The sequence below is a fragment of the Buteo buteo genome, chromosome 6 (genome assembly GCF_964188355.1).
Source record: "Buteo buteo chromosome 6, bButBut1.hap1.1, whole genome shotgun sequence".
NCBI lineage: Eukaryota > Metazoa > Chordata > Aves > Accipitriformes > Accipitridae > Buteo > Buteo buteo.
The window spans coordinates 42,616,959-42,641,967 of record NC_134176.1 but is presented as its reverse complement, the minus strand read 5'-3'; the positions used below and the strand labels follow the sequence as shown (position 1 = coordinate 42,641,967).

Genomic DNA, 25,009 nt, shown 5'->3' with positions numbered 1-25,009 from the left:
TCATTAAAAGGACATTTTTCTATTTTTATACATGTATTAATTTATTGAAGTTAAATGTATTGCACATATTTTCTTTCTGTCTTCATTAGTTGAAAGTAAAACCTTTAAACTTATAACTGAACTATTAACTAATCTTAGTCCTATGTGGAGTGAGTTGGTGGTCTCAGAACCATTGCTAAGGTTAAGGTTTCCTAAATAGGGAAGCATTTTAAATAAGGTTTTCTAATCATAGACCACACATAATACTGTAACTGCAGAATCAGCAGACAGAGCAACAGTTAAAAGAGGCTGGAAACTGAAATGTCTTTCCATGTGCAGCAGGGCTCCCTAAAGGAGTTCCTGTTTGGCCTGTGAAAGCTCGCACTTAACCTCTCTCCTGTGAATAAACTCTTTTTCTATCTTGCTTGTCTATAGATAGAAGCTGCCACAGCTGCACAAATTAGTTAAATGGGTCCCACCTGTGTGTGTGTAATCTTGGATACCCGTTTAAACCTGTCCTCTGTGTTTCTGCTCTGTAAATTTATCACTGTGAGTCTTTTTATAAAACCATCAATTATGAAATCATGCTTTTGATTAAACTGTTACGACTTTAGGTGTGTATTAGGCCTAATCAGTCTTCACGTTTTGAGACTGCCTTTCTGCACTATAAAATTTGAAACTAATTACAAAGTTAGTAATAAAAGTGGTGACTCTATCTTCTTTCAGAAAGAACTTAAAGCCGTTATGGTCCACCATGAAGGAACACCCTCCTAGAGGCCGTTTGTTTTTTCTCTCTCTCTGTCGGTGAAAAGCTGCACTGCCAGCCATTTTCTTCTGCACCTTACTGCTAGTGTTTTTACATAATTTGGTGGTAGCTCACCCACCACATGCACCTTGGCAGCTCCTTGGGACAACTCCCACAACTGCTTCTACACAAAGAACTAAATCCACCACGGGCTTGGCCATTTAAGCTGGAAATTCAGACTGTCCAAATTCCTGGCTAGGCACCACCTAATTCTAGAAAAGCATCTGAAGGCGCCTTAATTTTTATTTATGAACTTCCCCAGCTGCCTTCGTCTCTGCTCCCGGGCATTTGCAAGCCGTGGGCTTTGCGAGCGGCATGGCAGTTGCCTCACGAGAAGGCATGTCACGTGGTGACTGTTGAAACAGACTTTTTCAAAGACTACCTGCACGATCAAGCCGTAAAAGTCAACTGCAACCAAATAATCTGAACGAATTGACAGATTAACAAATTATTTATAGTATCACAGGACCAAGGAGTCCCAGCTGCGGCCCGGGCTGCGCTGCATTACGTGTTGAGCGAGCACAGCCGCTTTTGCAAGGAGCTCGCAGCCCAAGTACCAGGCAAGAGACAACAGATGGCAAGGGACAGATGGGAGAGTACAAAGAAACAATGAGATAAATGAGCAAAAACTAAGTTGAAGACTTTAGCATTTGGTTCCAAAATTATTAGTTTTACTAATCATCTCAGCTGATGTAACCCAACGGTAGGACGCCTTTCCTGTTCCAAAGGTCTTAATAGCTACGATTACAGCACATGCCGCAGCCCAGCACGGGGTACGTTTTAGGTGAAGAGTGGGAGTTAGGCAGGCAAGAAGTCCCGAGGTGGGGGGTGTTGCTTGCAGAAATCCATTCAGTAAGGGTGGCTGGGGTATCTCAGCAACCTGGGGCTTAAGGCGACCTGCTTAAGCACAGCTCAGCAGGTAAAGCGCTGACTGACGGAAAACCCAGGCTTTCCCGGAGGACGCCTCTGCCCTGCAGCCTCCGCCACAGGCAGGCCGGGCCCGTTCGCAAACCGCCCGAGGATGTCACACGCCAGACGTGAAACCCGACGGCCGCGGTCGGCGGGAACCTCCTGCGCTGCTCCTGTGGCACCGAGGGCGGCCCACGCGAGCGAGGCGGGCGCCCCGCACCCCTCAGCGGCTCCCACACCGCGCACTTCGGCCGTCCCGACTCGCTACGCGGGGCCAGCTCGGCCACCCCCCAGGCATGTCCCCGGGGTCCCGCCACGGCGGCCCGGGCACCCACCGGGGGGGGGTGTAGGTGTCACACACGGACCGCAGACCGCCACGGGGGGGGTCGAAATGCCGTGAGGGCGTGAAAAGCCGCCCACCCCTCCACTCTCCCCCCCTCAGAGCTGGTAGGGGGCTCAGGGCGGGCCGTACCGCCCCTCCGGCCCGCGGGCGCTGCGCAGCCGCCGTGCCCGGGGAGCCGTTACCCGGCGGGGGGAGGGAGGGGGGGGGGGGCGCGAGGCAGCGGCCGTTGGAGCCGGGGCGGCGGCGCGCGCAGAGTGGAAGGCGGGAAGCGCCCCGCCGGGGACACCCCGAGGCCGCAGCCCGGGGGCCGCCTGAGGGGAAAGCGAAACCAAAAGGGCGGTAGGCGGCGGCGGCGAAGGGGCGGGCAGGGGCTCCCCGCCGCTCGGCTCGGCTCGCTCCTCCCCTCAGCGCCGAGGCGGAGCGGGGCGGCGGTGGTGGCGGCGGCGGGCTGAGCGGGCTGCGCGCTCCCTCATGGCCCTGGCGCCGGGTCAGCGGGCACGGTAGCCGCCTCCGGCTGTCGCCGCGGGTGAGTCAGAGCTGCCCAGGGAGGGCGGGCTGGACATGAGCCTCGCCGCCGGGCTCCGAGCAGCGGCCGGAGACTGAGCCACAAAGAAGTTTCCCCGGCGGCGGCGGCGCGGCGTTCCCCCATGCACGCCCCCGGCCGCCGGCCCTGGGGCGCTGCCCGGCAGGCGCCCGGAGCCGACCCCGCCATGGAGCCCCGCGCCGGGCTGCACAGCAGCCCGGACCTCAGCCGGGCCAAGCGGCTGAGCGTGGGGGAGCTCCGCTCCCTCTTCGAGGCTCGCTGCGCCGCCGTCGCCGCCGCAGCCGCCCGGCAGCTGCCCGACCCGGCGAAGAGGGGCTGCCGGCCCCCCAACGGGGTGCTGCCGCCCGTCATCCCCCGGCTCACCGTCACCGCCGAGGAGAGCGAGGAGGCGCAGGGCAGCCCCCAGGCGCAGCCGCCGCACCCGGAGAGCGGCTGGCTGAGGACGGACAGCTCGCTGCACCTGCAGTCCCGCAGGCTTTCCACCTCCTCCCTCTCCTCCACCGGCTCCTCGTCCCTCCTGGAGGACTCGGAGGACGACGTGCTGAGCGACACGGAGGGCAGGAGCCAGGGCATCGTGCACCTGGAGCACGGCGAGGACACCAACCAGGTAGGGAGACGCGGGGGGGGGGGAGGCGGTTCGCCAGCTGGCGGCGGGCGCTTGGCCGGGGGGCGGCCAGGCGGGCCTGCTGGGTGCCCCCCTGGGGAGCCTCGGGGTCACCAGGCGCTCCCGTTTGGAGTGAGGTTTCCGTGACCCAACTCCACGCAAACTCCGGGCAAACTCGTGCCGTGGGGCCACCAGCAGTGCGATACGGTATACAGGTTGATGCGCCTGTTTGAAAAACGCTGCTGCTGCACGTCGGCTCTTCTAAAACCCGGCCAGGTGTGCGCTGTTTCCTTTCTGCAGTGAAATTGTGCTTGATGTCCCAAGAATGTGGGGGCACGTTTTTTGTTCATAAGTGGGTTGGGTTTTTTGTGTGTGTGGCTTTTTTCTTTTTTTTTTTTTTTTTTTTCCCCAGTCTCCTTTATCAGATCTTCAAAATAAAATTTTTCCAGGCATTTACCAGCAGGTATTTTTTGTCTCTTCCAATCCTGGAGTCTGGGGTTGTCAATTTTTGAGCTGCTGCTTGCTGTGAGCATGACAGGAGATGGGGAGGAGCTTGGAATGGGTAGAATGCACGCTTTTGTCCATTCTGGCAGTAACACATTCTTCTCAGTAAATCCCCTCTGTAATTTGGCAGCTTTCATCCATGAAGTACACTTTTAAAGGCATATAGTTAGTTGTTTTTTCATGATCTTTAATATATATTTGCCTGACTCCTTATAGAATGCTTCTTGGGGTTTTGTAACTGAAATATGTTGCTTTAGCAAATTTCCCCTCCTACCTTTATTTGAGACCACAACTTGAATTGTTTTGCTGCCAGCTCATTGGCACTGAATTGTTTTCAAGCAGAACATATGTTTTGAAAAAATGTATAAGCAAGAAGTAATGCAACTTGTAGGTGATACCTCCAGCTGGACTTTTCTCATGGTAATTGTGGGTTTACTACTTTAGAGGACACATAGTACAGGAGCTAAAATGCTGTGCGCAATATTGGTTTTGTTTGCATCAACTTGTGGCCTGGTTTTGGAAGAGAAAAAATAAAGAGGTTTTGTACTTTGTCATATTGCATATCAAGAAACCGGTAATAATGCTACTTAATTTGTACTTTTGATCCTGAGAGAGAATCTGGTGTGTAGGGGAAACAATTACTACTGTTTTGCTTTCTTTTCTAAAATACATGCTATGCTAGTGGGCATTTTGTGAAAGTAGCAGAAGAATAGAAATTAAAGATGGAAAAGGGCTATTGGATTGTTTGACTCAATATCCCTGCTATTGCAGTGGGCTGTTTGCGTGGTTAATAGGGAACAAGAATTTACTGATAACACTTCAGTAATATGGAGAATGCTGAGATAGCATTGTGGCATCTGGTTAACTTGTCTGTGAATATAGAATGAAGCAAAACCAATTCTTCAGACAAGAAACTGTGCTACCTTTAAGGGTTTGCTTTTGCATCTCTGAACTCATTGGTATTGTATGCAATATTGAGTCCTAAATCATTCATTAGAACTATATCCTTCCCTACAGTCTGACATACATGTATCTAAACCATACAGGATAAGTGGATGTGAGTAGTATTACTTTCTTTGAAATTATATGAAGTTTCTAGGCACTGCAAAATTGGAAAAGGCTTTAGTCACCTTTTAATTACAAGAAAAGAAAATTTTAAAAGTAAAGAAGGTCTTTAACAATGATTTATAGGCAAACTAAAAATAGCTGTATTATGAATGTTTTAAACTCCAAGAGAATTTTCTATTCATTTAGGTGTGTGGGAAATTCAAAACTTTAATAGTATTATGCGAATTCAATTTTTGAAAAAGTTTTTGCGGGTTTCCCAAGTTTAATGCGGCTGCAGGATTTTTTAATGTCTCATTGGTAAAGTAAGTATTCACTCAACTGCTAAAATACTTTGTTTTTAAAGGCTGAGTTACTTTTCCATACTTGCAGTGTAGAGGAAGATGGGGCAAACTGCCCACCAAGAGCCTGCATTCTGACTGATGTTCTTTATCTCGTAATCACTTCTGTGGCAGGTTGGCAAACCAGAGCTGGGACTGGTACCTAGGACTCTAAACTAGCAGAACTAGGTATCACCAACTTCATGACAATGCCTAATAAATTAAGTGGGCCAAGTCTTTCACCTGCTTAATGTGTGCTCAGGTAGTTCGTCCCTCCCTTTCCTTGCCACATTGCCCACCAAGAGCTTGAATCCCAGGAATCTGCTGTTTTCCTGGTGGTCAGGCACACTGCCCTTCGTCTCAAGTGGCTGCACTGTGTGCTTGCTGATACCTGGAGGTGACCAGGACAGCCTTGTTCTTGTGTTTGATGTCTTTTGGTACTGGTCAATGCTGTGATACTAGCAATCCCTATGGCCAGCTGTCCAGTCTTCACAGACACTGTTTCTGTAGTGAAGTAGTGAGTACATAGCCTGCCAAAGTAGGAGCCTGTGCTTTGAACCTCTGTGGGTTCAGCTCTATGGCATGTGTCCTTTCTACTAATTCATCTTGAGGCAGGATGAATAAGTGTGTTTTAGAACGGAAGGCTTTGGGTTCAAGGCAGGCGTGTATATGTGAAAATAACTAGAAATTTTAGGATAACCCAAGGAATTATATTTTGAAGATGCTATTTAGGAGCAAATTGGCATATTTTGTTCATATTTATTGGTTTTAGTATATGTGTTTTAATAGATGAAGGCTCGTTCTCAGAGTGGAACACAAAGGATAGAGACTTTTCTGAAGGAAACAGAAATCAGAGGTGGGCCAAACTTGCTGTTTCCCAATTCGAGGGAAATGGTGACGTTTTTAAATTTTCCTTGTATTGGAATTTCCTTAGACTTTTCTTTGGAAATGTTAGAAATTAATTTGGAGCCTGGCACCTTATGACTAAGCTCAGACCAGTGCTCAGAGGACTGCTGGACTGTCAAGCCTACCAGACTCCCCAGTGCCTAGCAGGGACCTTGGAAACTTGCCCAGGTCTTCAACTGCGGGAGTAGAAGTTCCGATAATGTTCCTGTTATCAGGGCTTCAAGGCTTCCATCTGCAGACCCAGGAACTTGAGACCTAAGCTGAAGAAGGCCCTCCCAGGCCTCTCGGCTGGAGGCCTCTCTACTGTTGACCCAGAAATCAAGACCCAGTTGGGTCTTTGCAATATTGTGGGCTCTCAAGTTACCTGTGCAGGCCTGTATGAGAGACGGGAAACTCTGGAACCCTTCCTCTGTGTACGGGACTTGCTGCCATGGAGTTATCAGGCCTTAAATCCTGGGATGGTAAGCCTGGGAGTGCTGTCTCCAGCTGTGCCCCCGAAGGATGGTTCTCACTGACAGCTGACTAGGCAAACGGAGAGCTCTCCAAGAGGATGAGTGATTCAGTTAAGTGTTTCACAGAGCATTCTGGATTGGAGGAGTTGGCACATCATGACAGCGTTAAATTTTTGTTTCTTATTGAGCGCAGTATGTGGGCATCCCCCTGGAGTGTTAGGGCCCCTGTTGGGGGGAATGAATACCTTGGGGCCAATGACTGACAATTACAGTACGGTCCCAGCCTGGCTCAGCAGGGACAAAACACTTGTTCTTGTTCGCATCTAGGCAAGCCCACCTTTGAGAGAAGCTCAGTGGGGTGGTGTTCCAGTTCCTCTGCACAAGTTCCGCATTTAATTTTGCAATAATTAACAGAGGCTTTGGAAACTGGACTGCCCTGGCTTTCCTAGAGGAAGACCCATCCAGCAATGAAAAGTTGGAAGTGTGAGAGAAGCCTGTTCTGCTGCTGTCCTGTTAGCTGAACTTGTGGTTCTGTGAAAACCAATTGCGCATAGCTGTGCTAATGTAATTTGCATAACGCCATAGCTGGAGCTTAACAAATCTTGGCAGTTAACTTAATAAAAAATTATTGGTTATTTTTCAACTAGCCAATTGACAGAATAGATTTTACTCTATGACAACCGTTAACATTCTTGCCTTCCCTTGCATTTAAATGGGAAGCGTGCTTTTCTACCCTTGCTTCATGCCATCTGGGAAGTGTGTATACACAGTTGAATCTTGCAGTGAAAGCACCAGTGGTCCATTTATAGTAATGGAGAGAGTGAAAGAGTTATATATTTTTGTCTTCATTCTGTGAGTGAGCAATTTTAAGAAATACGTGAGTCTGGTTAGCACCTTCTTTGTTGGGACAGAGACTTTAAAAAGTGGTTTTCACAGAGAATAATCACCATGATAATGTACAGCAGCCTCTTGTCCTCTTCATAAAAGAATGTTATTTACTAGATAGAAACATGCCAAATAAATCTACTTGTTCTCACAACTGTGACCTGTCATTCCAAATTCCTAGATCTGTAACCATGAGAACAGCTGACAGCTTGCTAGAGAAAAGGCAGTACAGTTCTTGCTTGCAGTGATACCAGTCCAGAAACTTTGGAGGATAGCTGTTAGTGAGGCTTATTTGGTTTCACTGATCGTCTTGCCATTATTTTTCATAATACCAAGCACCTTAAAATGGACAAACATATAGAGGGGCACACACACTTAATAAATACAGACCGCAAGTTTCAACTACTTCAGCTCAGGGGTGGGTTACATAAGCTAATGCAGTAGAATAGAATTGTTATTTTTAAGTGAAGAATGGGAACGAAGGGATGACATAAGTAAGACTGTTAATGGGTTTTTAGCCTACTTTCCAGAGGAAAGATAGCTTGTGTAATCACTCTATCAATTCCATTTTAACAGCTTTAGTAGATTTTAGCTGAATTTGTCAGTGGCATAGACATCTCCAAGTTTCTTCAAGAGCTCTTTAAAGTTCCACAAAGGTCAGCTTCTGGGTGGAAGAGAGGAAACCAAAATAAGTGCATACCTTTTCTTCTCAGGGGGAGAAGGTGCAAGATGAGTTCAACAGTTGTCTTCTGTTTTGCTTGTTAACTAGCAAATTGGCATGTGTGTATTGGCTAGTTGATTAGTGCTTATGTGCTAGAGCCAGCTGCAGCAGGTAGACTCTCGTCCTGAGGGTAATTAGGAGAAAGTATGGGAGAGAGCATACAGTGTTATGAGCTGGTGAGGTTAGGGAATGTGGAAGGCACTAGCTGAGGAACAGGGGAGGAAGGTGAGGAAATTGAGGGGTGGTGTGTGTGTAAATATGAGAGGGATTGGAGTTCTTTTGGCACAAGTTTATAGAGGACAGTGACAAGCTGTAGTTACTCTGATAAGGGTGAAGGACAGTAGAAACCAGGCTTCATTAGTTTGCTGCTCATGGAACAACTACTTTTTAATGGAATATGTTTCATGGTTCTAAAAAAAAATGCTGATTTATAATGACAGTCCTGTATACTGAAATCTTTCTGTTGTATACTGAACACATATGAGGTGAACAGCAGTAGAGTACATTCCACATTTCCATGCCACACAGTTATTGGACGAAAACTCTGAATTGGGAGCCTTCTCTCAGTTTGAGGGTGGCTGCTTCTCCACTGTACACTCAAGTGGTGGAGTATGTCGAAACATCAACAGTATCAGTTCTAGTGGTCATTAGTGTTTATTAGTGGTCTAGTGTTTATTAGTAATGTGGATTCTTGTCTAGTAGGAAATGATTTAGCTCTTACCAAATCATTTGAGAGGGGCAATTAAATGTCTTATCAGTTAAGAGCTTCTGTTCCTGGATACATCTCAAATGGTGACTTAGAGATTACAGGATTTTTCTCTTTTGAGTCAATTTCCATCTGATAGTTTTCACTTTTCTTATGTTAAAGGACGTGTTGCTTGGGTGTACAGTTTAAAAGTGAAAGAGCTCTATTATAATTTTTTTCTTATGGACCTGTTGGAAACAGAAGTTTCTCTATATGTGCACTTCTACAGTTCAAACCTCCTTATAATTCTTATTACATCTGGAAAGAGGGCAAGAAAGTAACAGCGACTCCTCACCATCGGGTGATGCGTTCATATTTAAAGAGGGCATACCTAAGCAGATTTTTCTCAAGCTATCATTGACTCAGCAGAGTTGAAGATTTATTTGTGAAAACCCATGCCAGTCTCAAAAGGAATAAGGGTAGTGGCTGGAGCAATAGTTTGGAAATTGTGCCTATCTGTATACTTCTGGGTTCTGACATTCTGACCCTATTGGACTGGTCTGTGGAGGGTCAACATTTTTTTAATTGAATGTATGGTAGTTAACATAGAAAAAAGTAACTTCTCAAATCACATCTAAGGTTTATTATAAATGGAATGTGTTAAAGTGAATCAGTTTGATTAAATGCTGACAATGTGATGCAATTTAATACCACTAATATTTCTGGAAGCTGAGAATGCACATAATATTTATGTGGTAGATAGTTGGTTTGTTTAGCAGTGACTGAGAGGAGAACTAAGGATCATCATACAGCATTTTGTGGTGATTACCTATAAAATGTGATGGCAGAAAAGGTAATATTATTCTTGCACATCTTGGAAGGAAAAAGTGATCTTGTCTTATGTACAGCACCAGTTGAGTCACTGTCTCTCTTCTACCTTCTCTGTCAGTGTAGTTTTTGCAGAGAAAGGGGGCTGAGGCAGAAAGAATTGGCTTGTCAGTCCATGTTAATTTGGATCTTGCATAGCGTAGGTTTAGATTGCATTTTTAAGTGCTCTTCTCAACCTTCTCTACCAACAGAGCTTCCTCTAAAAAGCTCATAAGTTGGGCAAGATGGCATTGTCTGCCCATAGCATAGCATACCTGGGGAAAAATATCATTAAAAAAAAAAAGTGAGAAAAAAAAGCAAGAAAAAAAAAGCAGGTGTTAGTCTCCATCAGTTCATTCTGAGCAAAAGCATAGGGAAAGGGGAGAGGCTACCTGTTCATCCAGTGTCAGAGTAGCAAACACATTGGTATGTTGTTTCCACTGCTTAACTGATCCATTCTTGTTAGTAATGGAGAATGCTTTCTGGGATAACACATAGCCAGCAGCATTTGGGTGGGTTTTTGTATGATAAACACTGAGCTTCCCACAAGGGGTGAAATTTTCCTTTACATTCCAAAACATGGAAGTGTGAGACTGATGCTATAGAAACCTACCCTGAACCCATCAGGCCTGGCTATTATTGCCTGTTACCAAACCTTCTATTCCTTGGCAAGCTCGGGAAGAAGTTAGCCAAAGACCAGTTTGCAGCTCATTTGAAGCAATATCGTAGACCTGGCGTGATCCAGATTTAGAGCTTGGGACAGAATCTCCAAGGCAGTTGGTGACTATAGCAAGCATGACACAGACACTGCTTTGCGGGAGCTTGGCATTAACCCAGAATCCAGGAACACTCCTTATCTACAGGCTGAAATACCCAAGTAAGGTGGTGCAGTGAATGCAAACTCTTCAAACTGTTTACCCCAGCCCACTGTTATCACCTTTATTTTACTCACATTCAACTTCAACCTGCCATTCTTCATCAGCCTTCTGACCTCATCCATGCTTGAGCCACATTGATAACAGAGGTGTGGTTACAGGTGATGAAGAATAGGTATAGATACATGTTATGTCTGCATCTAATTGGCACTGTGTATGATTCATCAGTGCACTAAATGATTACCTGTTTAACAGGAAGCTGGGATCTTGCAGAACTATGTGAGTAAGAAAGCTAGTGGCAATGGCACAGTTCACTTGTGATGTATCAGAGGAGAGTGCAAACCACTGTAGTCTTCATACAACTTTCATATGATGAGGGTAATACCTCTTGGTAAATTATGTGGAACACTGCAGAGAAAGAGAATGCCTTTGTTTTCCAGTGATGGTAGGAAATCATCGTTCATTGTTAGTCTGATTCTGTCCCCTGATCTCTGCCATGTCCTGACATAAAATGATCCGGTCTTAGCTTTAGTTGCCTTTGCTACTCTGAGCTGCTACAGAAAACACAGCTTTCTTTGTGTCTTAGCTTTTTTCAAGCAGCTTCATATAGTTCAGAACACTGCAGTGGTTCTTCTCAGTGATGTTCACTGTGGACAGCATGTTATTTCTGTGCTATACTTTCTTTGCTTCCTGTGGTGGAGTGCTGAATCAAATGTAGGTTTCTACTTCTCGCCTCTGAGGTGCTGGTGGTAGTCGAGGTCTGTATGTAGTGTACATAAGGGATTGATGGAGCTCAGCTGTGAGGAGTGTGCTCAGCCATCCCACTCTTCAGACACAGGCAAGCTTGAGGAGGCTCAGCTGTGCACGAGGCAGCTGTGACCTAGGTTTGCCTGATATAAGAGGGCCACCTCTCACTGGGCCTGAAAGAGCCTGTCCAAGTACAGCACTCCTTTGAGTGCCCTCTTCAACACAGGCATGTTAAACAGGCCAGCCAGCTCTAGCTTACTTTGCAGCACACACTTTGGAAATGAAGGGAGGATGAAACATCATTGCCATGTGTCGGCGCCTTCCGCTACTGGAACGTGTTCAGATGCTCTGAAATCACCAGCTCTGCTGAAAATATTCAAAGAACCCCTGGGCATGTGGCACAGGTAGTGGTCTTCTCTTGTGCTTTCAAATGACCAGTCTTACGGGCAGGCACACTGCAACGAGAAGCTGTGTGATTCTAACGCAGGCTAGTTAAGAGCAAAACTTTGAAGATGAGGGAGGTAAGAGGGTTGTGATAGGTACAGGCTATGTACAGGCTAACAGGAGGGGGAGTGATTGGGGCTGGTTGGGAAATGCCACTGGAAATGCAAGGGGAAAGACTAGACAGAAGATCAAAACTTAATAGGCAAACAGACTATTGCTTTAAAAACTAAGGAAAATGTATTCTCAAAAAAACCACATCGGGAGAACATGAGACAACTATATTAAGAAATCATCATTCAGTCAAGCATTGAACAATATATGAAATAAAAGAACTACAGTGATTGCGGTGTGTGTATATTAATGTTCTACAGTCTTTAATTATGAGCAGGTATAGTACTTGATGCACAGAACGCATGTCTGTCAACTGATAAGCAGCTGTTTTATATTTCTGATCAACTCAAAGGACAAGTTACAGTTCCATAGTGACTGATGCCATGTGTTGCAGGACCTCTGTTTCTTCATAGATAGGTATGCAGCCAATCAGGCAGATCACAGGAAGAGAAAGACTGACTTCCAGATATAAAGCTGCTGAATGCTGATGTGGAGAACTGCTTGCCTTTCACAGTGTCCCTTGGAGAGACTAGGCAGATTATTTATGCAGACTTCCACCATAGCCACTAACTGTATTTTTCTCATTCTCCTATTGACTGACTTGAGAGTATGGGTCTTAGTAGCAGAAATGCTGATCGTTTGTACCTGCAACCAAAGTTAGTGGGAGCTGTTCTACAGTATTGTGTAACACTAGGTATTAGGAAAAGCAAAAATTGACACCTCAGATTGGGCTTTCAAAATTAGTGGGTACTTTTCATATTAGCCTATCTTTCCTTCAGTATTTTCCCTATAAGATATGAAAAAAACAGTTTGCATAATAGAGATTGTGAAAACATTCATTAAAATTTGGAAAGCACTCTACTACTGCAGTGATGGCAGTCTTAAAACTACCACACACAACTTAGTAATTATGTTTACAGTAGATTTCTAGGAAGTGAAGTAAAAATGGTAAAGCCAGTGAGGACAGAATTAAAAACCCCTGCTTTTTATAGAATTGGGAATTGTTTGTTTACACTGAATGAATAGGAACTACAATATGTTATTATATAATTAAAGACTGTATCATAAGTTCTGCAGAAAAGGGTTAGCTTTGCCGTAAAGCTGATAGCTTAAGTTTGCACCAAAAACTTTAATTCTGAAAATTTCTAACTTGAGTTCTCAGTTTTGCATTTAAGACATTATTAAAGTTCCAGTGCAAACATAATTATGCATCTGAACATGTTCCAGTAGTGGAAGGTGCTGACACATGGCAATGATGTCTCATCCTCCCTTCATTTCCAAAGTGTGTGCTGCAGAGTGAGCTGGCTGGCCTGTTTAACGTGCCTGTGTTGAAGAGGGCACTCAAAGGAGTGCTGTACTTGGACAGGCTCTTTCAGGCCCAGTGAGAGGTGGCCCTCTTATATCAGGCAAACCTAGGTCACAGCTGCCTTGTGCACAGCTGAGCCTCCTCAAGCTTGCCTGTGTCTGAAGAGTGGGATGGCTGAGCACACCCCACACAGCTGAGCTCCCTCAGTCCCTTGTGTGGGCTGTGCCCAGCAATCTCCACAGAAGGTAACTTCTAAAGACTAAAAAGTGTCTACTGCAAATGAACTTGAGGATCTTAGAGTTTGCCAGATTTGGTCAGGTTGACTTCTGCTCTTCCCATGGCCTACTTCTGCTTTGAAAACTCTCTTCTTGCCAAATTTCAGGCTCCTTCCTCAAAACTCAAGGTTAAAAAGCTTTTCAGAGGATTCGTCAGAAATTTTGTAATAGGATCAATATATATCTTTTTCTAGCCTTGGAAATGGCTGAAGTTTAGTTGGAATTTTTCAGTCTGAAGCAAACAGTTTTTGCCCTTCTTTGAGGTGAGTAACTTTGAGCAATTCTCAGGAAAAAGAGACACACAGAAACAGAAAGACTTCTTGTGCATTTGTGATTTAGAGGCTGTACAGGAAATCTGGGTTTTGAGACCCTGATCTTCTGAAAGAGGCAGAGCTAGAGCAAGTCTTAAAAGGTGGCCTCTGTATTTTTCTCCATTGCTGTATGCTGACGTGGTAGCAGTGATAGAAAGGATAAAAATCTGTGAACAGTGTTCCTGCGTGCAGATTGGCTGTTTGTTATCTTTTGCTGGGTTTGAGTGGGTTGTTGGCTAAGTGCACTTGACCTGAATGTTCTAATCATGATAAGCTCTGCTTGCTGTGGGCTCCCTCCTCAGCCATTCCCACCCATGCACTTTCTGTAGGAACAGCAACACCAATTCCACGAAGGGTCAGCTTTGTTCAGAAAAGAATGTAATCTGAAGAAACTAGGAAACCTTCCTACGCTCCAGCTTTCACTTTTCGTAGCGCAAAATGCTGAGTGTCAGAATTTGGGGCTGATAATTGGATACCGTTTGTATTGTCTTGCTCTATGGAATTTAGATAAGGAACACTTTTTGCCTTCTTTGTACTAACCCAGAAGGAGTAAGCAATTGAATCCCAAGGTATTCATTTCAGGATAGATCTTGCCATTCTGTTGAAAATCCTATGAGAGGATTTTAAAGTAGAGATTCCTGACTTCCAGGTGCTTTTGCCTATCACTTGCTCATGATGCCACCATGGCTAGCAAAGGCATTCAGTAGAAAAAATAATGAAGCCATGTTTTAAATAAGTTAGGAAGAATTGAGTCTCTGGAGTTCTCTCTGGCCTGATAATCTGCATGAATCTGGGCACTAATCAGGCCTCTGTAACAGTTTCATGACTTGTTTTCCCAAAGTTTATAGCAAGACCAAAGAGGATATGTGACTTCAGCAATGAGACGAAGGAGGACGGAAGTCCTGTGCTATCTAACAGCCCTGTGCTTGCTAATCACTACACCAACAGCCTCCAAGTCTTTTTCCAGCAGCAGGACTGGCTGATGTCCTGAGCATCATTTTCCATTGCAATATTAAAACTGGAGTGACAGAAAACTAATGATCTTTTTCCCATCCCTGTTTATCCCGTGGGATTTTCTGCATTATCTCTAGAAATATGTCCTCTCCCATTGCCGTAGTTGTGTGTCTTGATCCCACTCTGCCTTTTCAGTCCTCTGATTGTATAGGCAGCGATCCTGTCTAGGACAGGGGATGGCTGTAGGATGAATGTAGCCAAGTTGCCAATTTTCTTTTTACATTGCATTCTTCAAGAAAAAGAGCAGACAGGGAAGCAAAATCAGTCTTGGCTTGTGAAGTAACTTCTCTGCATGGCTTGTTCCCCTGTGTGCAGCATAAGCTAGAAACCACCTGCAAATGACATTTCAAATGTCTGTCTTTTCTTTATCTGCTGAGCCCTGGTGTATTGGTGTTGGTCACTTGGCTTCTGTTACCTATGTCCAATCTGGCATAGAAGCTGCTGCTTTCTCCATATTTCAGGAGGCTGGTGTAGGTGGTTGTGCAAGATACGGGAGTGTGGCTTGCAGTTCTGTTGCTAGGAGGCAACAGTGTGAGATTCTTTTAAGTTTTATGGGGTTTTTTGGTCTCTTTTACTGTGAGATAAAAGTTTTGGTAGATAAATGGTCTCTTTATAAACTACACCCTGTTTATTTTAGTTTATTTTTAGGTGGGTTTGTGTCTTAATAATTGGCAATTGATGTTTGTGCTTCTAAAAAGGTGGGATCTCCAGGACCTTGATTGTAAACACATTTGTTTACCTTCAGGGTAGAGGAAACATACTCTGTACAACACATTCACTATTGTTCAGACGCCCACAACTCTTCAGGAAGGCAGATGCCTTGTTTCAGTTTCAGTCTTTCGTTGAGTCACTCCTGCTTATGTAAGGTCTGAATTTGACTCTCTTTCTTAAGGCTACATTATGGAAATTAAAATCTTAAATAATCCCTTGTCTGCTGGGACTACCTGCTTCTGATACGGAGGAGGAATTCAGCTTGCCTTTCTTGTGGTGTTCTGTTAACAGAAATTCTCTTTTGATCCTGTAGTTTTGCTCAAGGGAGAAGTCATCTTTTCTCCAGATTCCTTACATAGTTCCTAGTGCTGACTTGGGGCAGGAAGCGTTTCTCTGATCTTAGGTTTGCTCCAAAAACAAACAGCTACCTCATAACCTGAAGGCCCTCTCACTGCTATGGGGGAAGGTGAAGGGTCTCCATTTCCATGTAATTCTGGGTTTCTCCATCATTGCCATGTTCCATTTATGGGCTTCCATCCTATCTGGGACACTGGCCTCACTTGTTTTGTTCTGATGCTAACCCAAATAGGAGTGTGTTTCTTGTTTGTGTGGGATTTTTTTGTTTGTGGAGTTTTTTTGGTGGTGTTTTGGTTGTCTGATGGTTTTTTGGTTTTGTTTTGTTTTAAATCCTTTCAACACAGTGGTTTGGAATAATCTCACAGTTACTATGTTAAAGCTCAGAGTTATTAAAGTGGTTGCTGAAGGATGTGGCTTTCCCCTAGGTAAATACCACACCCTGCTAAATAACAGTGCCTATCGTATGTTGACACTTGCATTCCATTGCAAAGGGTGGGCCGTATTTGAACAGTGGCGTACATGATAGGTGAAGCAGTAACTGCTTACGCTTCTTTAGAGGAAAATGGAGGTGTGAGTTTGGAGGAGACAAAGGAGAAGAGGCAGAGTACTGGACCTTGTCTTGTGATAGATTAGAAGAGCAGATGACAAACTGTTACTAGTGTATGTCTGATCCGTTTTTTACATGACAAATTTTTAAACTCTAATAATCCTTTCCACTTAACACTATATTGCTGATGATTTGAGTACTTGAATGCCTTATTTGAGTGCCTTTAATTTAGTTTACAAATGTTAATTACTTAGTGTTCAACAGTGTTCTGAAGTGGAGCTCTTACAGCCTGCAGTTGTAGGAACTGGAGCAAATTCAAATTTAGGATGTTAGAAGCTGAATTATCATGGTAGGAAGGAAAAAAGTCATGTAAGTACATCTTAAAAATAAATATCTGTAAGTAATCTCTTTATATGTATGTGTATATGTACATGCATGTGTACAGTAATTTCAGAAATCCTGATTTGCAGACAAGTGTTGGTGTGAGGGACTTAATTGTTTAAATGAATGTTTTACTGCATTTTAGGAAATGAAAATGAAGCACAGAAAAGGATCATGTAACTTTCTTCACTGTCCTGCAGGAGATGAGTATCTTTAGACCACTGATGATGAACCAGCTTGGTGCTTGTGACTAGAACTCCTTTAAAAGTACCACAGCTCATTCACACTGGGATCAGCCCAGTTCTGTCTTGGTGGCAGGTGTCCTCTGTGACTGAGCTAGACCACAGTTTTACAGGCATTTGTCAAGCCTGTTTGAAAATTCACCGATAGCCCTGGAAAGCCCTTTTGTGATATCTCACCTGAATGTTCTGGTTTTGTTGCAAATTAAAACCATTTATTCTTGTCCTTCCCAGTGGACATGGAGAGCAATTGACTGCTCTTATAGTTATGAAAACTTGTATATTAGAAGACTGTTGCCATGCTTGGTCCTCTTGGGATAAACAATTCTTTCAGCCTCAGTGATACGCTATTTGTTATTCGTCACTGAACTTTCCTCCAGTTTGCCAAAACTTTCATGGAATAGTGATCAAAATGGAGCACAATCATCACGGATAACCAGTAGGTTCTTAGAGCAACCTTAGCTCTGTCCTTGTGCTTCTTATCCTTTCCTACAGGAAAAAAAAATGAATTATAGCACCATAGTCTTCCACTGTTACAGTGTTACACGCCTTTCAGGCAGAATCTCAAAGTTATGTGGGATACAGCTTCTGGGGCCCTAACACCAGGATACGTTGAAAGCATGGTAAGCTTTCACCAAGCATGCACTAACCCAAGCTGATAGGGATAGGAGGAGAGGAGTCTTTGACCAGTTAATAGAAGACAATTTTGCAGTTTCTGTCTGATGATAGTGGTTTGTGGTGAATGGGGAAGTGTAATAAAGGATAAGCATTAAAAATTCCTTCATTTCTCTTTATCTGTTCGGACTGGACATTCTCCTATGGGCACTGAATCACTGGGCTGTTAAACTGGTGGTGAGCCTAGCCCTGAACTGTTGGGCAGTTAGGATAAAGCTATGTGTCTAGGTAACAGTCTGCACCACCTTAGCAAATAAGATGAAGCGCATGCTCAGCTTCCTTCCCAAGTGCCTGGAGTTCACTCAGGGCAGATTAGCTTCTTGAAGTTATTTCCTGGCTTGTTGCCAGAGCACGGTCTCTCTTGATGTTATGCAGAAACTACACCTGATTTAAATGGATCGGCACTTGTCATAGTACATTTGAATTTGAGGTCATACACAGTTCACAAATCACACGTTTGTGCCTTAACAAATTGTGCTTATGTTTTAGACTGAACCTATTTATTGGTCTCTGTATAGAGAAGTGTGGATGTGTTTGGGTTTCAAATATTCCCAAATATTCATCCTGTTTGGAACTGGTAATTCTGTGCCCTACCTAATAGGATGTTGGGCTCATTTCTTCATCTGAAGAGTGTTGTCTTTCTAGATGTCCCTTTCTCATGACTGGTAATGTCAGTCAGTGACCTGTGACAAGTGGAGAATAAATGGAGGATGGGCAGAGAATTCTCAAATTGCCAAACTGTGGCATAAGAAGTTTCCAAAGACTTAAACTGCAGTTGTTTTGGAGGTTAAGAAAGATTTCTTTCCTTCTGCCACACCATCTGTGAAAGTGAGTTTGATTTACCACAAAATTGTTCTGGGTGATGGACAGCCTGGATAAATCTCAAATGTCTGGGCTCTGAAAGTGAGTCAACTTTCCTATAGTGAGGAACGTTCCATTTACTTCTTGGATAACAACATTTCAGTTTCCAGCAAGACTGATATTCTGGCAGAACCCTGGTAGGGGCAGAACCTCTTTGGTTCAGTTTTCCTGTGCTCAGTAGGGACAGGTGGCAGAGCTCCATCCTGTTAGAGAACCAGTGTCTTTCAGAGCAGAGCACAAGCTGCAAAGGTAGAGATAATGGCCACGTTTAATGCCTGCTATCAAAGGTAGACATTTCAGTATCCCTTAAAACAGAAAACGTTGATTCTTATGAAAATAAAATCTTTCAGTCAACAGTACTGGCTTTTACAACATCTCTGTGGGAAAAGTGAAGGAAACCCTTGTGACAGTGCAGCCATCTAATTCCTTGGCCCTTTTGGCTTTTGGCCTGGGAATGACATAAAGGTTGTAGGTATTTCGCTTGATCGGAAACAAGATGCTAACGTTGATACCTGCAGAATAGTCAGCAGACTGTGACTCTTGATGCTGTTTGCAGAAAGGCAAGCAATGCTTTCACTTCTTTGCACTTCATTTTCCTCTGATTTGGAGAGGGACTGCTGCTGGAATTATGAGTAGAATCCAACTGTGGAGTGGGACATGGGATCCTGTGCTCCTAGTAATTCAGTCTGATAACGACCATCCATTTCTCCTTCCTTCACTTCTTCTTTTAGTCCAGACACAGTGAATATCCAGCAAGCTTACCAAGTATCCGAAAGGGTAGTGAAGCCAAATGATGTATGCATCCCACTGAATGGTGAGGCATGACAGAGGAGAAAACAGAGGAACCTGAGGCTTCTGTCTTGCAGCGTCGTTTCTGCTTATTGCATTAAGTGTTTCTCATGACCCTGGAGGTTTAGCCCAGCCCATCTTGAGTGTGGTACAAACAGGAAACGAAAACCTTGCAGTCAGAGGATACACCTGCCAAATGCTGGTTGAGCAGCTGTGGCCCTCACCCATGGTTGAGTGCAAAGCCGGAAGCATCAAGGGCTAAGTACGGCCTGAGCACCGTTTCCTCTCAAAGGTTTGGAGGCTGGATGGTGAAAGAGAGGGAGGGAGAGATGAAGGTGTAGTCACAGTTTGCCTGGCAGGTCTGATGAGAGGTGCTGATCAGGAAGTTGCCCCTCTAGCGTGCAAACTGCCGTTCTTTAGGAGCGTGCGTTCTCCTGTGCTGTTGATCATCAGTCTTACAGCTCCAGCTGGCACTCGTACACCATAGGAGGATCAACTGTGTGACAAAGCAGTGAGTGTTAGTTCCCCTGGGGACTGAAGCAGATACAAGGATGGTCAAGGCTCCCAAGGCGTCTGGCACGTGGAGATTTCTCAGTGATTTCCTTGATCAGGGACATGGTTACACTGTTTGTATACCTTGAGTGACAGCTGACAGCATTTGAAGTAACACAGCTGCCCTGGCAGAAGGCCAGTTGCAGTGATTTGGCCAAATTATCCGTTGATGTTGGTTGGCATAGCACCTCTGACAGCCTGAAGAATGATGCTGTTGCATATCAGGTCAGGGCACAGACTTTTTAAAGCCTATGCTCAAATCTCCAGACTCTGGGCTGGGCTACCCATTGATGTAAGTTATCATAGAGCAACATTTCGATTCTGGCCCTAAATAGCTTTTTTGTTAGTCATGAACAATCACTACTGTACGGACTAGCGTTTGTGTGCATCAGGAACCTGTTTACTGCCCAGAGACAAAAGAAGATGAAATGTGGTAATAATGGGGCTAAGTCAGTTGCTGTAAGAGCCTCATCCTATCTTGGGAGCTGAATCAAATGTTGTACTCGGAAACTTAGTTCTAAAGGTTTGTGTGAGAGTTTGCTCACATACTCCTGTTGGAGCTTGCTTGGGAGCATTCTTCTTGTTGACTTGCTCTTTCACCTCCCACCCATTGAGATCTTTGTCTCGATTTGTGATTCATGTCTGATTCAGCCAAGTGGGTAGTAGACTTGGCAGCAAGAATCTCCTTAGTTTGAGGATTCCAGAAACCTTTAATAAGGGGCAAAAGCACAGTAACTGGCTGCTGAAAGTATAAAGTACGTACATTATGTGACAAATTCAGGGATTTTTTTATTTGGGGCATTTTTGTTTTAGTGATAGGCAAATCTTGTACCTTGCTTACCTACACAGAGCCTTTGTGGATATTTAAGTTATATTTCTCCCAACAAATAAGGGAAAAATGACACATATGTCTCACTTTCTCCATTGCAGTACAATGCCTTGTTAGGCCTTCTAAGTTTCTTCAAATACTGAATGATCCCAGGCCTAGGAGTTGTTATATTCTGGACAACTAAAAAAAGTCATGGAATTTTGATTGACTGCAATGAAAAGCTTTTACTACCTGCTTTACATATTTTAAAAGTGTGCATGTATGTGTATATATATATATTTATATATACACATCTGTATATACTAGAAGAAAAAACAAGGATAATTATAATTTGCTTATACTGGGCATTAAAATGTCCTTTGTTCCAGGATCTGGATCTGACCAAGTCAACTGCCTGCTTCTTTCAGATCTGCAAAGACAACTACACTAAGCCTCAAACTGAAAGAACTCAAAACCAGTATCCCTCAGTAGGCAAATTCTGTGACTGTAACCGGAAAGATACCATGTTGCTCAGCAACTCTCACTATCTTTTAAAATTATTTTTTTTATATAACATCACTCAAATCCCCAGATCTCTCCACAAGATGAAACCATGTAGTTGGCTGTCCCAGAGCTGCAATCCCTTGAAAAAATTAAATACCTAGTAACCGTTGAAGCTGACTGCTGTGAAGCTGCACCCATGCAAAACTTATTGATTTGGGGGAAATAACGCTGATAACAACCTGTCTTGGTAGAATACTGTGATTCTGACAGAGCAGTACATTCTTTTTTAAAGTGTTTGTGATTTATTTTTTTTAATAGGTTGTAATTATAGTATTTTAGTTATTGATCACATTCACACAGAAAGAGAAGCATATCTAATTACAGGGTAATTAAATTAGGCTAGTAATTGTCTTGGTTGTGGTCCACTCAGAATGATTTCTTATGGAAGTTTTTTGTGGTAATGGCAGGTAGTGGCTGCATTGAGACAGATGAAAGCAAAGTTTTGTTCAGGCTAGGCTTAGTTCATTAAAATAATATGGTTAGTAGCTTTGGACCTACATTTAAATTCTTTGTGCAGGTCCAATATGTCAGGTCAAAGCCAATTCAAATGAAGTGACAAACAATACTGAAAATGGAGAACAAATCTGAATGTTAATTTCATTTTCCAAATTGAATTAAATAATTGAGTAAAGTGGCATAAAGAGTTAAGAAAACAAACTAACTTTCAAGCTAATTTATTTCAGTTTTAAAAAACTAAGTTAAATAAAACAGTCAAAGATTTTGTAGATAAAATTAACTCCTAGGGTTTTAAAAACATTTTATTAAGTAAATGTATATACTATAAAAAGCAAAACTGAAACAATAATAAAACTGTAAAACATACCCAGAATTTAGAAGGAACAAATATTGACAGAGAGCTATTTGCAGGACTAGACCCTACCACCTGCTCACACTGATACTTACGACAGCTCTGTGAATAATCTTACAGACCTCATGAGGATTTGTTGTATCATTCAAAGAGTAATACAGGTGCTAGTGCATGACCCAGAAAGGAAGAAGGAAGGGGGGGGGTGTGGGGAATCAGAGCCAAAAGGTGAGCTACTGGAGAATGACTAATACTGTGCATGGATAAGTCATAGCTGATACCCAGCTTAGTAATGCTTAGTGTTTGCTTAGGGCCTGCTTGCAGAAGGCAGTTCCAGCTAATGGTCTGATGGGTTCCCAGGTGTTACTTTTTCAGTCACTATTGTTTGGTTACTGTGTCCTGACAGAGGCCAACACCCATCACCTTCTCACACACTTGCTCATTTGTACTGCGTTGGTTGAGATGGCCAGGCAAGGTATTGCTCAGGGCTTTTGTGTTTTGGGCACATGGCTCTTACAGAATTATTTTGAAACACATGTAGTAACTTTTTGATAATTATAGTTTTCTGTACTCTTTGCGAGTCCCTGTGGAGGAACCTTGTTCCTTCTAGGAGTCAGTGAGACACTGAGCAGGCGGTGGCAACCAGCATTACAGATCAGATTTCAGCCCCCATGTCCCAGAGTGGCAGAATTTAGCCTAAATGATGTAAAGACTTTAAGAGAACAGTAGATTATGATGACTGACAATTAAGTAGTCTTTCTTAAAGCCTTTTAGGAAAAAAAAAAATTACAAAGAAATTTCTCACTATCCTTTTGTTTCTTGCTGTCATAATAGCTCTCTGTAGGCTTGCGTAGGCTTTGTACTAGTGCACAAAAAAAGACAACAGGATCTTGGATAAAGCAGCTGCTGAAATTTTCCTGGAAAAAGGATTCAAGGGTCATCATTTTACTATAGTCTAGCAGAATTTCCATGAAAATTTACCAGCTCAGGCAAGAAACTACTCCTCCACTCTGCTGCTGATGGAAGAATGAACAGTTTTTCAGGGACCTAGTTGATTTATGTTACGTTTCAGTGGACTTTTGTTCTTTAACTCACTATAGTTTCAAGTAACGTGCTAGGATTATTAAAACTGATTTTTTTTTTTCTGAAGAAAAGGTTTTTCTTATTTCACCTGTCCCTCAATACTTACTAGTTTAGATGTGATTGGTGTTTTTAATTATTGTAATTGCTTCACTTCAGACTCAATTCTGCAAATTCCTGTGTATGTCACCTGTTTGTCAGTGCTTGCCTGAGGGTAGTTACACGTCTTTAAGGTGTTCACCGAACCGAATCTTTGTTTTCATTTTACCCTTAAATAAGGGAGATATTATACTTATTTTTCTACAGAACAGCAGAGGAAGGTTCAGGTCCCTATCCCCCGTTTCCCTTAGCAGTCAGAGTGGCTTTCCTGTCCCTGAGAGATTCAGCATATGCTCAGAGAGATATTTCAGTTGTTCTATACTGCCTGTAAAACAACAACAGCAACCAAAAAAACCCCACCCCATTTGAGGAGTCTGCACTAATCTGTTCAGTGAGCTTGGCTATTAGCATGTTACAGCCCTTGGCCTGAAATGGTGGAAGGCTTTCAGGAAAACCTGGTAGTTCCTGGGGATTAATTCTTGGGGACAGTGAGACCTGAGCTAAAACCCCTTAAAATGGATGAAATGCCTCCCAGTGAGTTTAGTGGGTTTTCCTCAGCCAAGTCCTACTGGTGTATTTGAGGGATCATCGTGGCTGTGCTTCTGCATACTAGTAAAGTATGAAGTTGTGCTCTCATCATAAGAAAAGGCCTGGAGAAAGCTGTGCTTGCATGAACCAGTGGCTCTCAGTTGCTGCTTGTCTTTGCTGTTTCTTAATGGATAGATATGATGGCAACAGCTACCTTTATCCAGGGTTGAGTAGGCTGGGAATACATCATCTGGCCAGCATCTTGTCTGCATATGCCAGTGCTAACACAAAGCAAGTCTGCCACATCTGCTGCATGGATGTGTGCTGCTCCTCAGTGCTGTGCTTCAAATTCAGAAGAGTGATTCAAAAGAGTAATCCAGATAACACAAATCAATGTCAGATACCAAGCCACAGTCCTTTGTATGCGTTGTGGCTGTATTGCAGGCATCAGTTCTCCCATTCTCTTCCCCTGAATTTTTGTTTGTTTGCTACCAGGGACACAATTCCGGTGGCACAGCCCATCACACAGGCTGACCTATTGGCAGGGAACTAGCTTTTCCCCTCTTTAGCATCTCACACCTTTTATCTTTTAGGAAGATATATATATAGTGTGTCAGTTACAGTTCACACTGAGTAACTTACATGCTGGATCTAAGAATGTTAATATTTCTCACGTTTGCCTCTTGGCCCTTTTGGAATGGTTTCCTTTTTCCTATTGGAAAACTCTTGTGTATATTGATCTCAAGAAGCATATAAACCAACACTGGTGATGTCAAGGGCATCTGATTCAGGCAATCCTGATGCAGAGAGATCTTGAGTTTTCCCTGCATATATGTGAATAGCATACACTGGCTGGGAATCTAGAAGAAATGAGGGCTTGGAGAAACCCAGGCAGAGCAAAAGATCAAGGAAGACTGAGCAGCAATCTAGAACAAACGGGGACTGAGGGAGATATGGACTGCAAATACAGATGGGCAGTGGTAGCAGGCCTCTTTGCCATTGCAGCGTAAAGCAGTGATTTGAAAAGCACATAATACCATTGCTAACAAAGGGGAAGAGATCTTGCTTTAGAAATAGAAGTGAGAAAGATTCCTCCTACAGCAGGCACACAAAGTTTTCATCATCCCACTCACACCACTGCTCCAACAGCATGCAGCCCTGTTTGCCTCCTGGCAATTTGCATCCGGGGTTGAGTGAGCTGGGAGACTGAGGAAGATGCAACTGCTGAACCCCTGCTGGTGGCAGCACACCCCATGGGACGGGTCTGGAAGCAATTATTTCCCTCCTAGCTTGAGCCTCATGCTTGCCCTGTCTTGGGGGGGGGGGGAGATTTGAGAAGAG

General features: G+C 43.8%; 1 protein-coding gene across 2 annotated transcripts in view; it reads left to right on the top strand.

Moving 5' to 3' along the window:
- Positions 1–2,493: 2,493 nt before the first annotated feature.
- The window catches only part of ITPKA (inositol-trisphosphate 3-kinase A), a 54,387-nt gene continuing 31,871 nt past the window's right edge, over positions 2,494–25,009 (top strand). For both annotated transcript variants that reach the window (XR_012650790.1, XM_075030705.1), the window contains exon 1: positions 2,494–3,187. Coding sequence is in view for 1 of the 2 variants with exons in the window: in XM_075030705.1 (XP_074886806.1) it covers positions 2,684–3,187 (504 nt within the window). In the remaining variant the exon portion in view is untranslated. The remainder of the gene's footprint in view (positions 3,188–25,009) is intronic.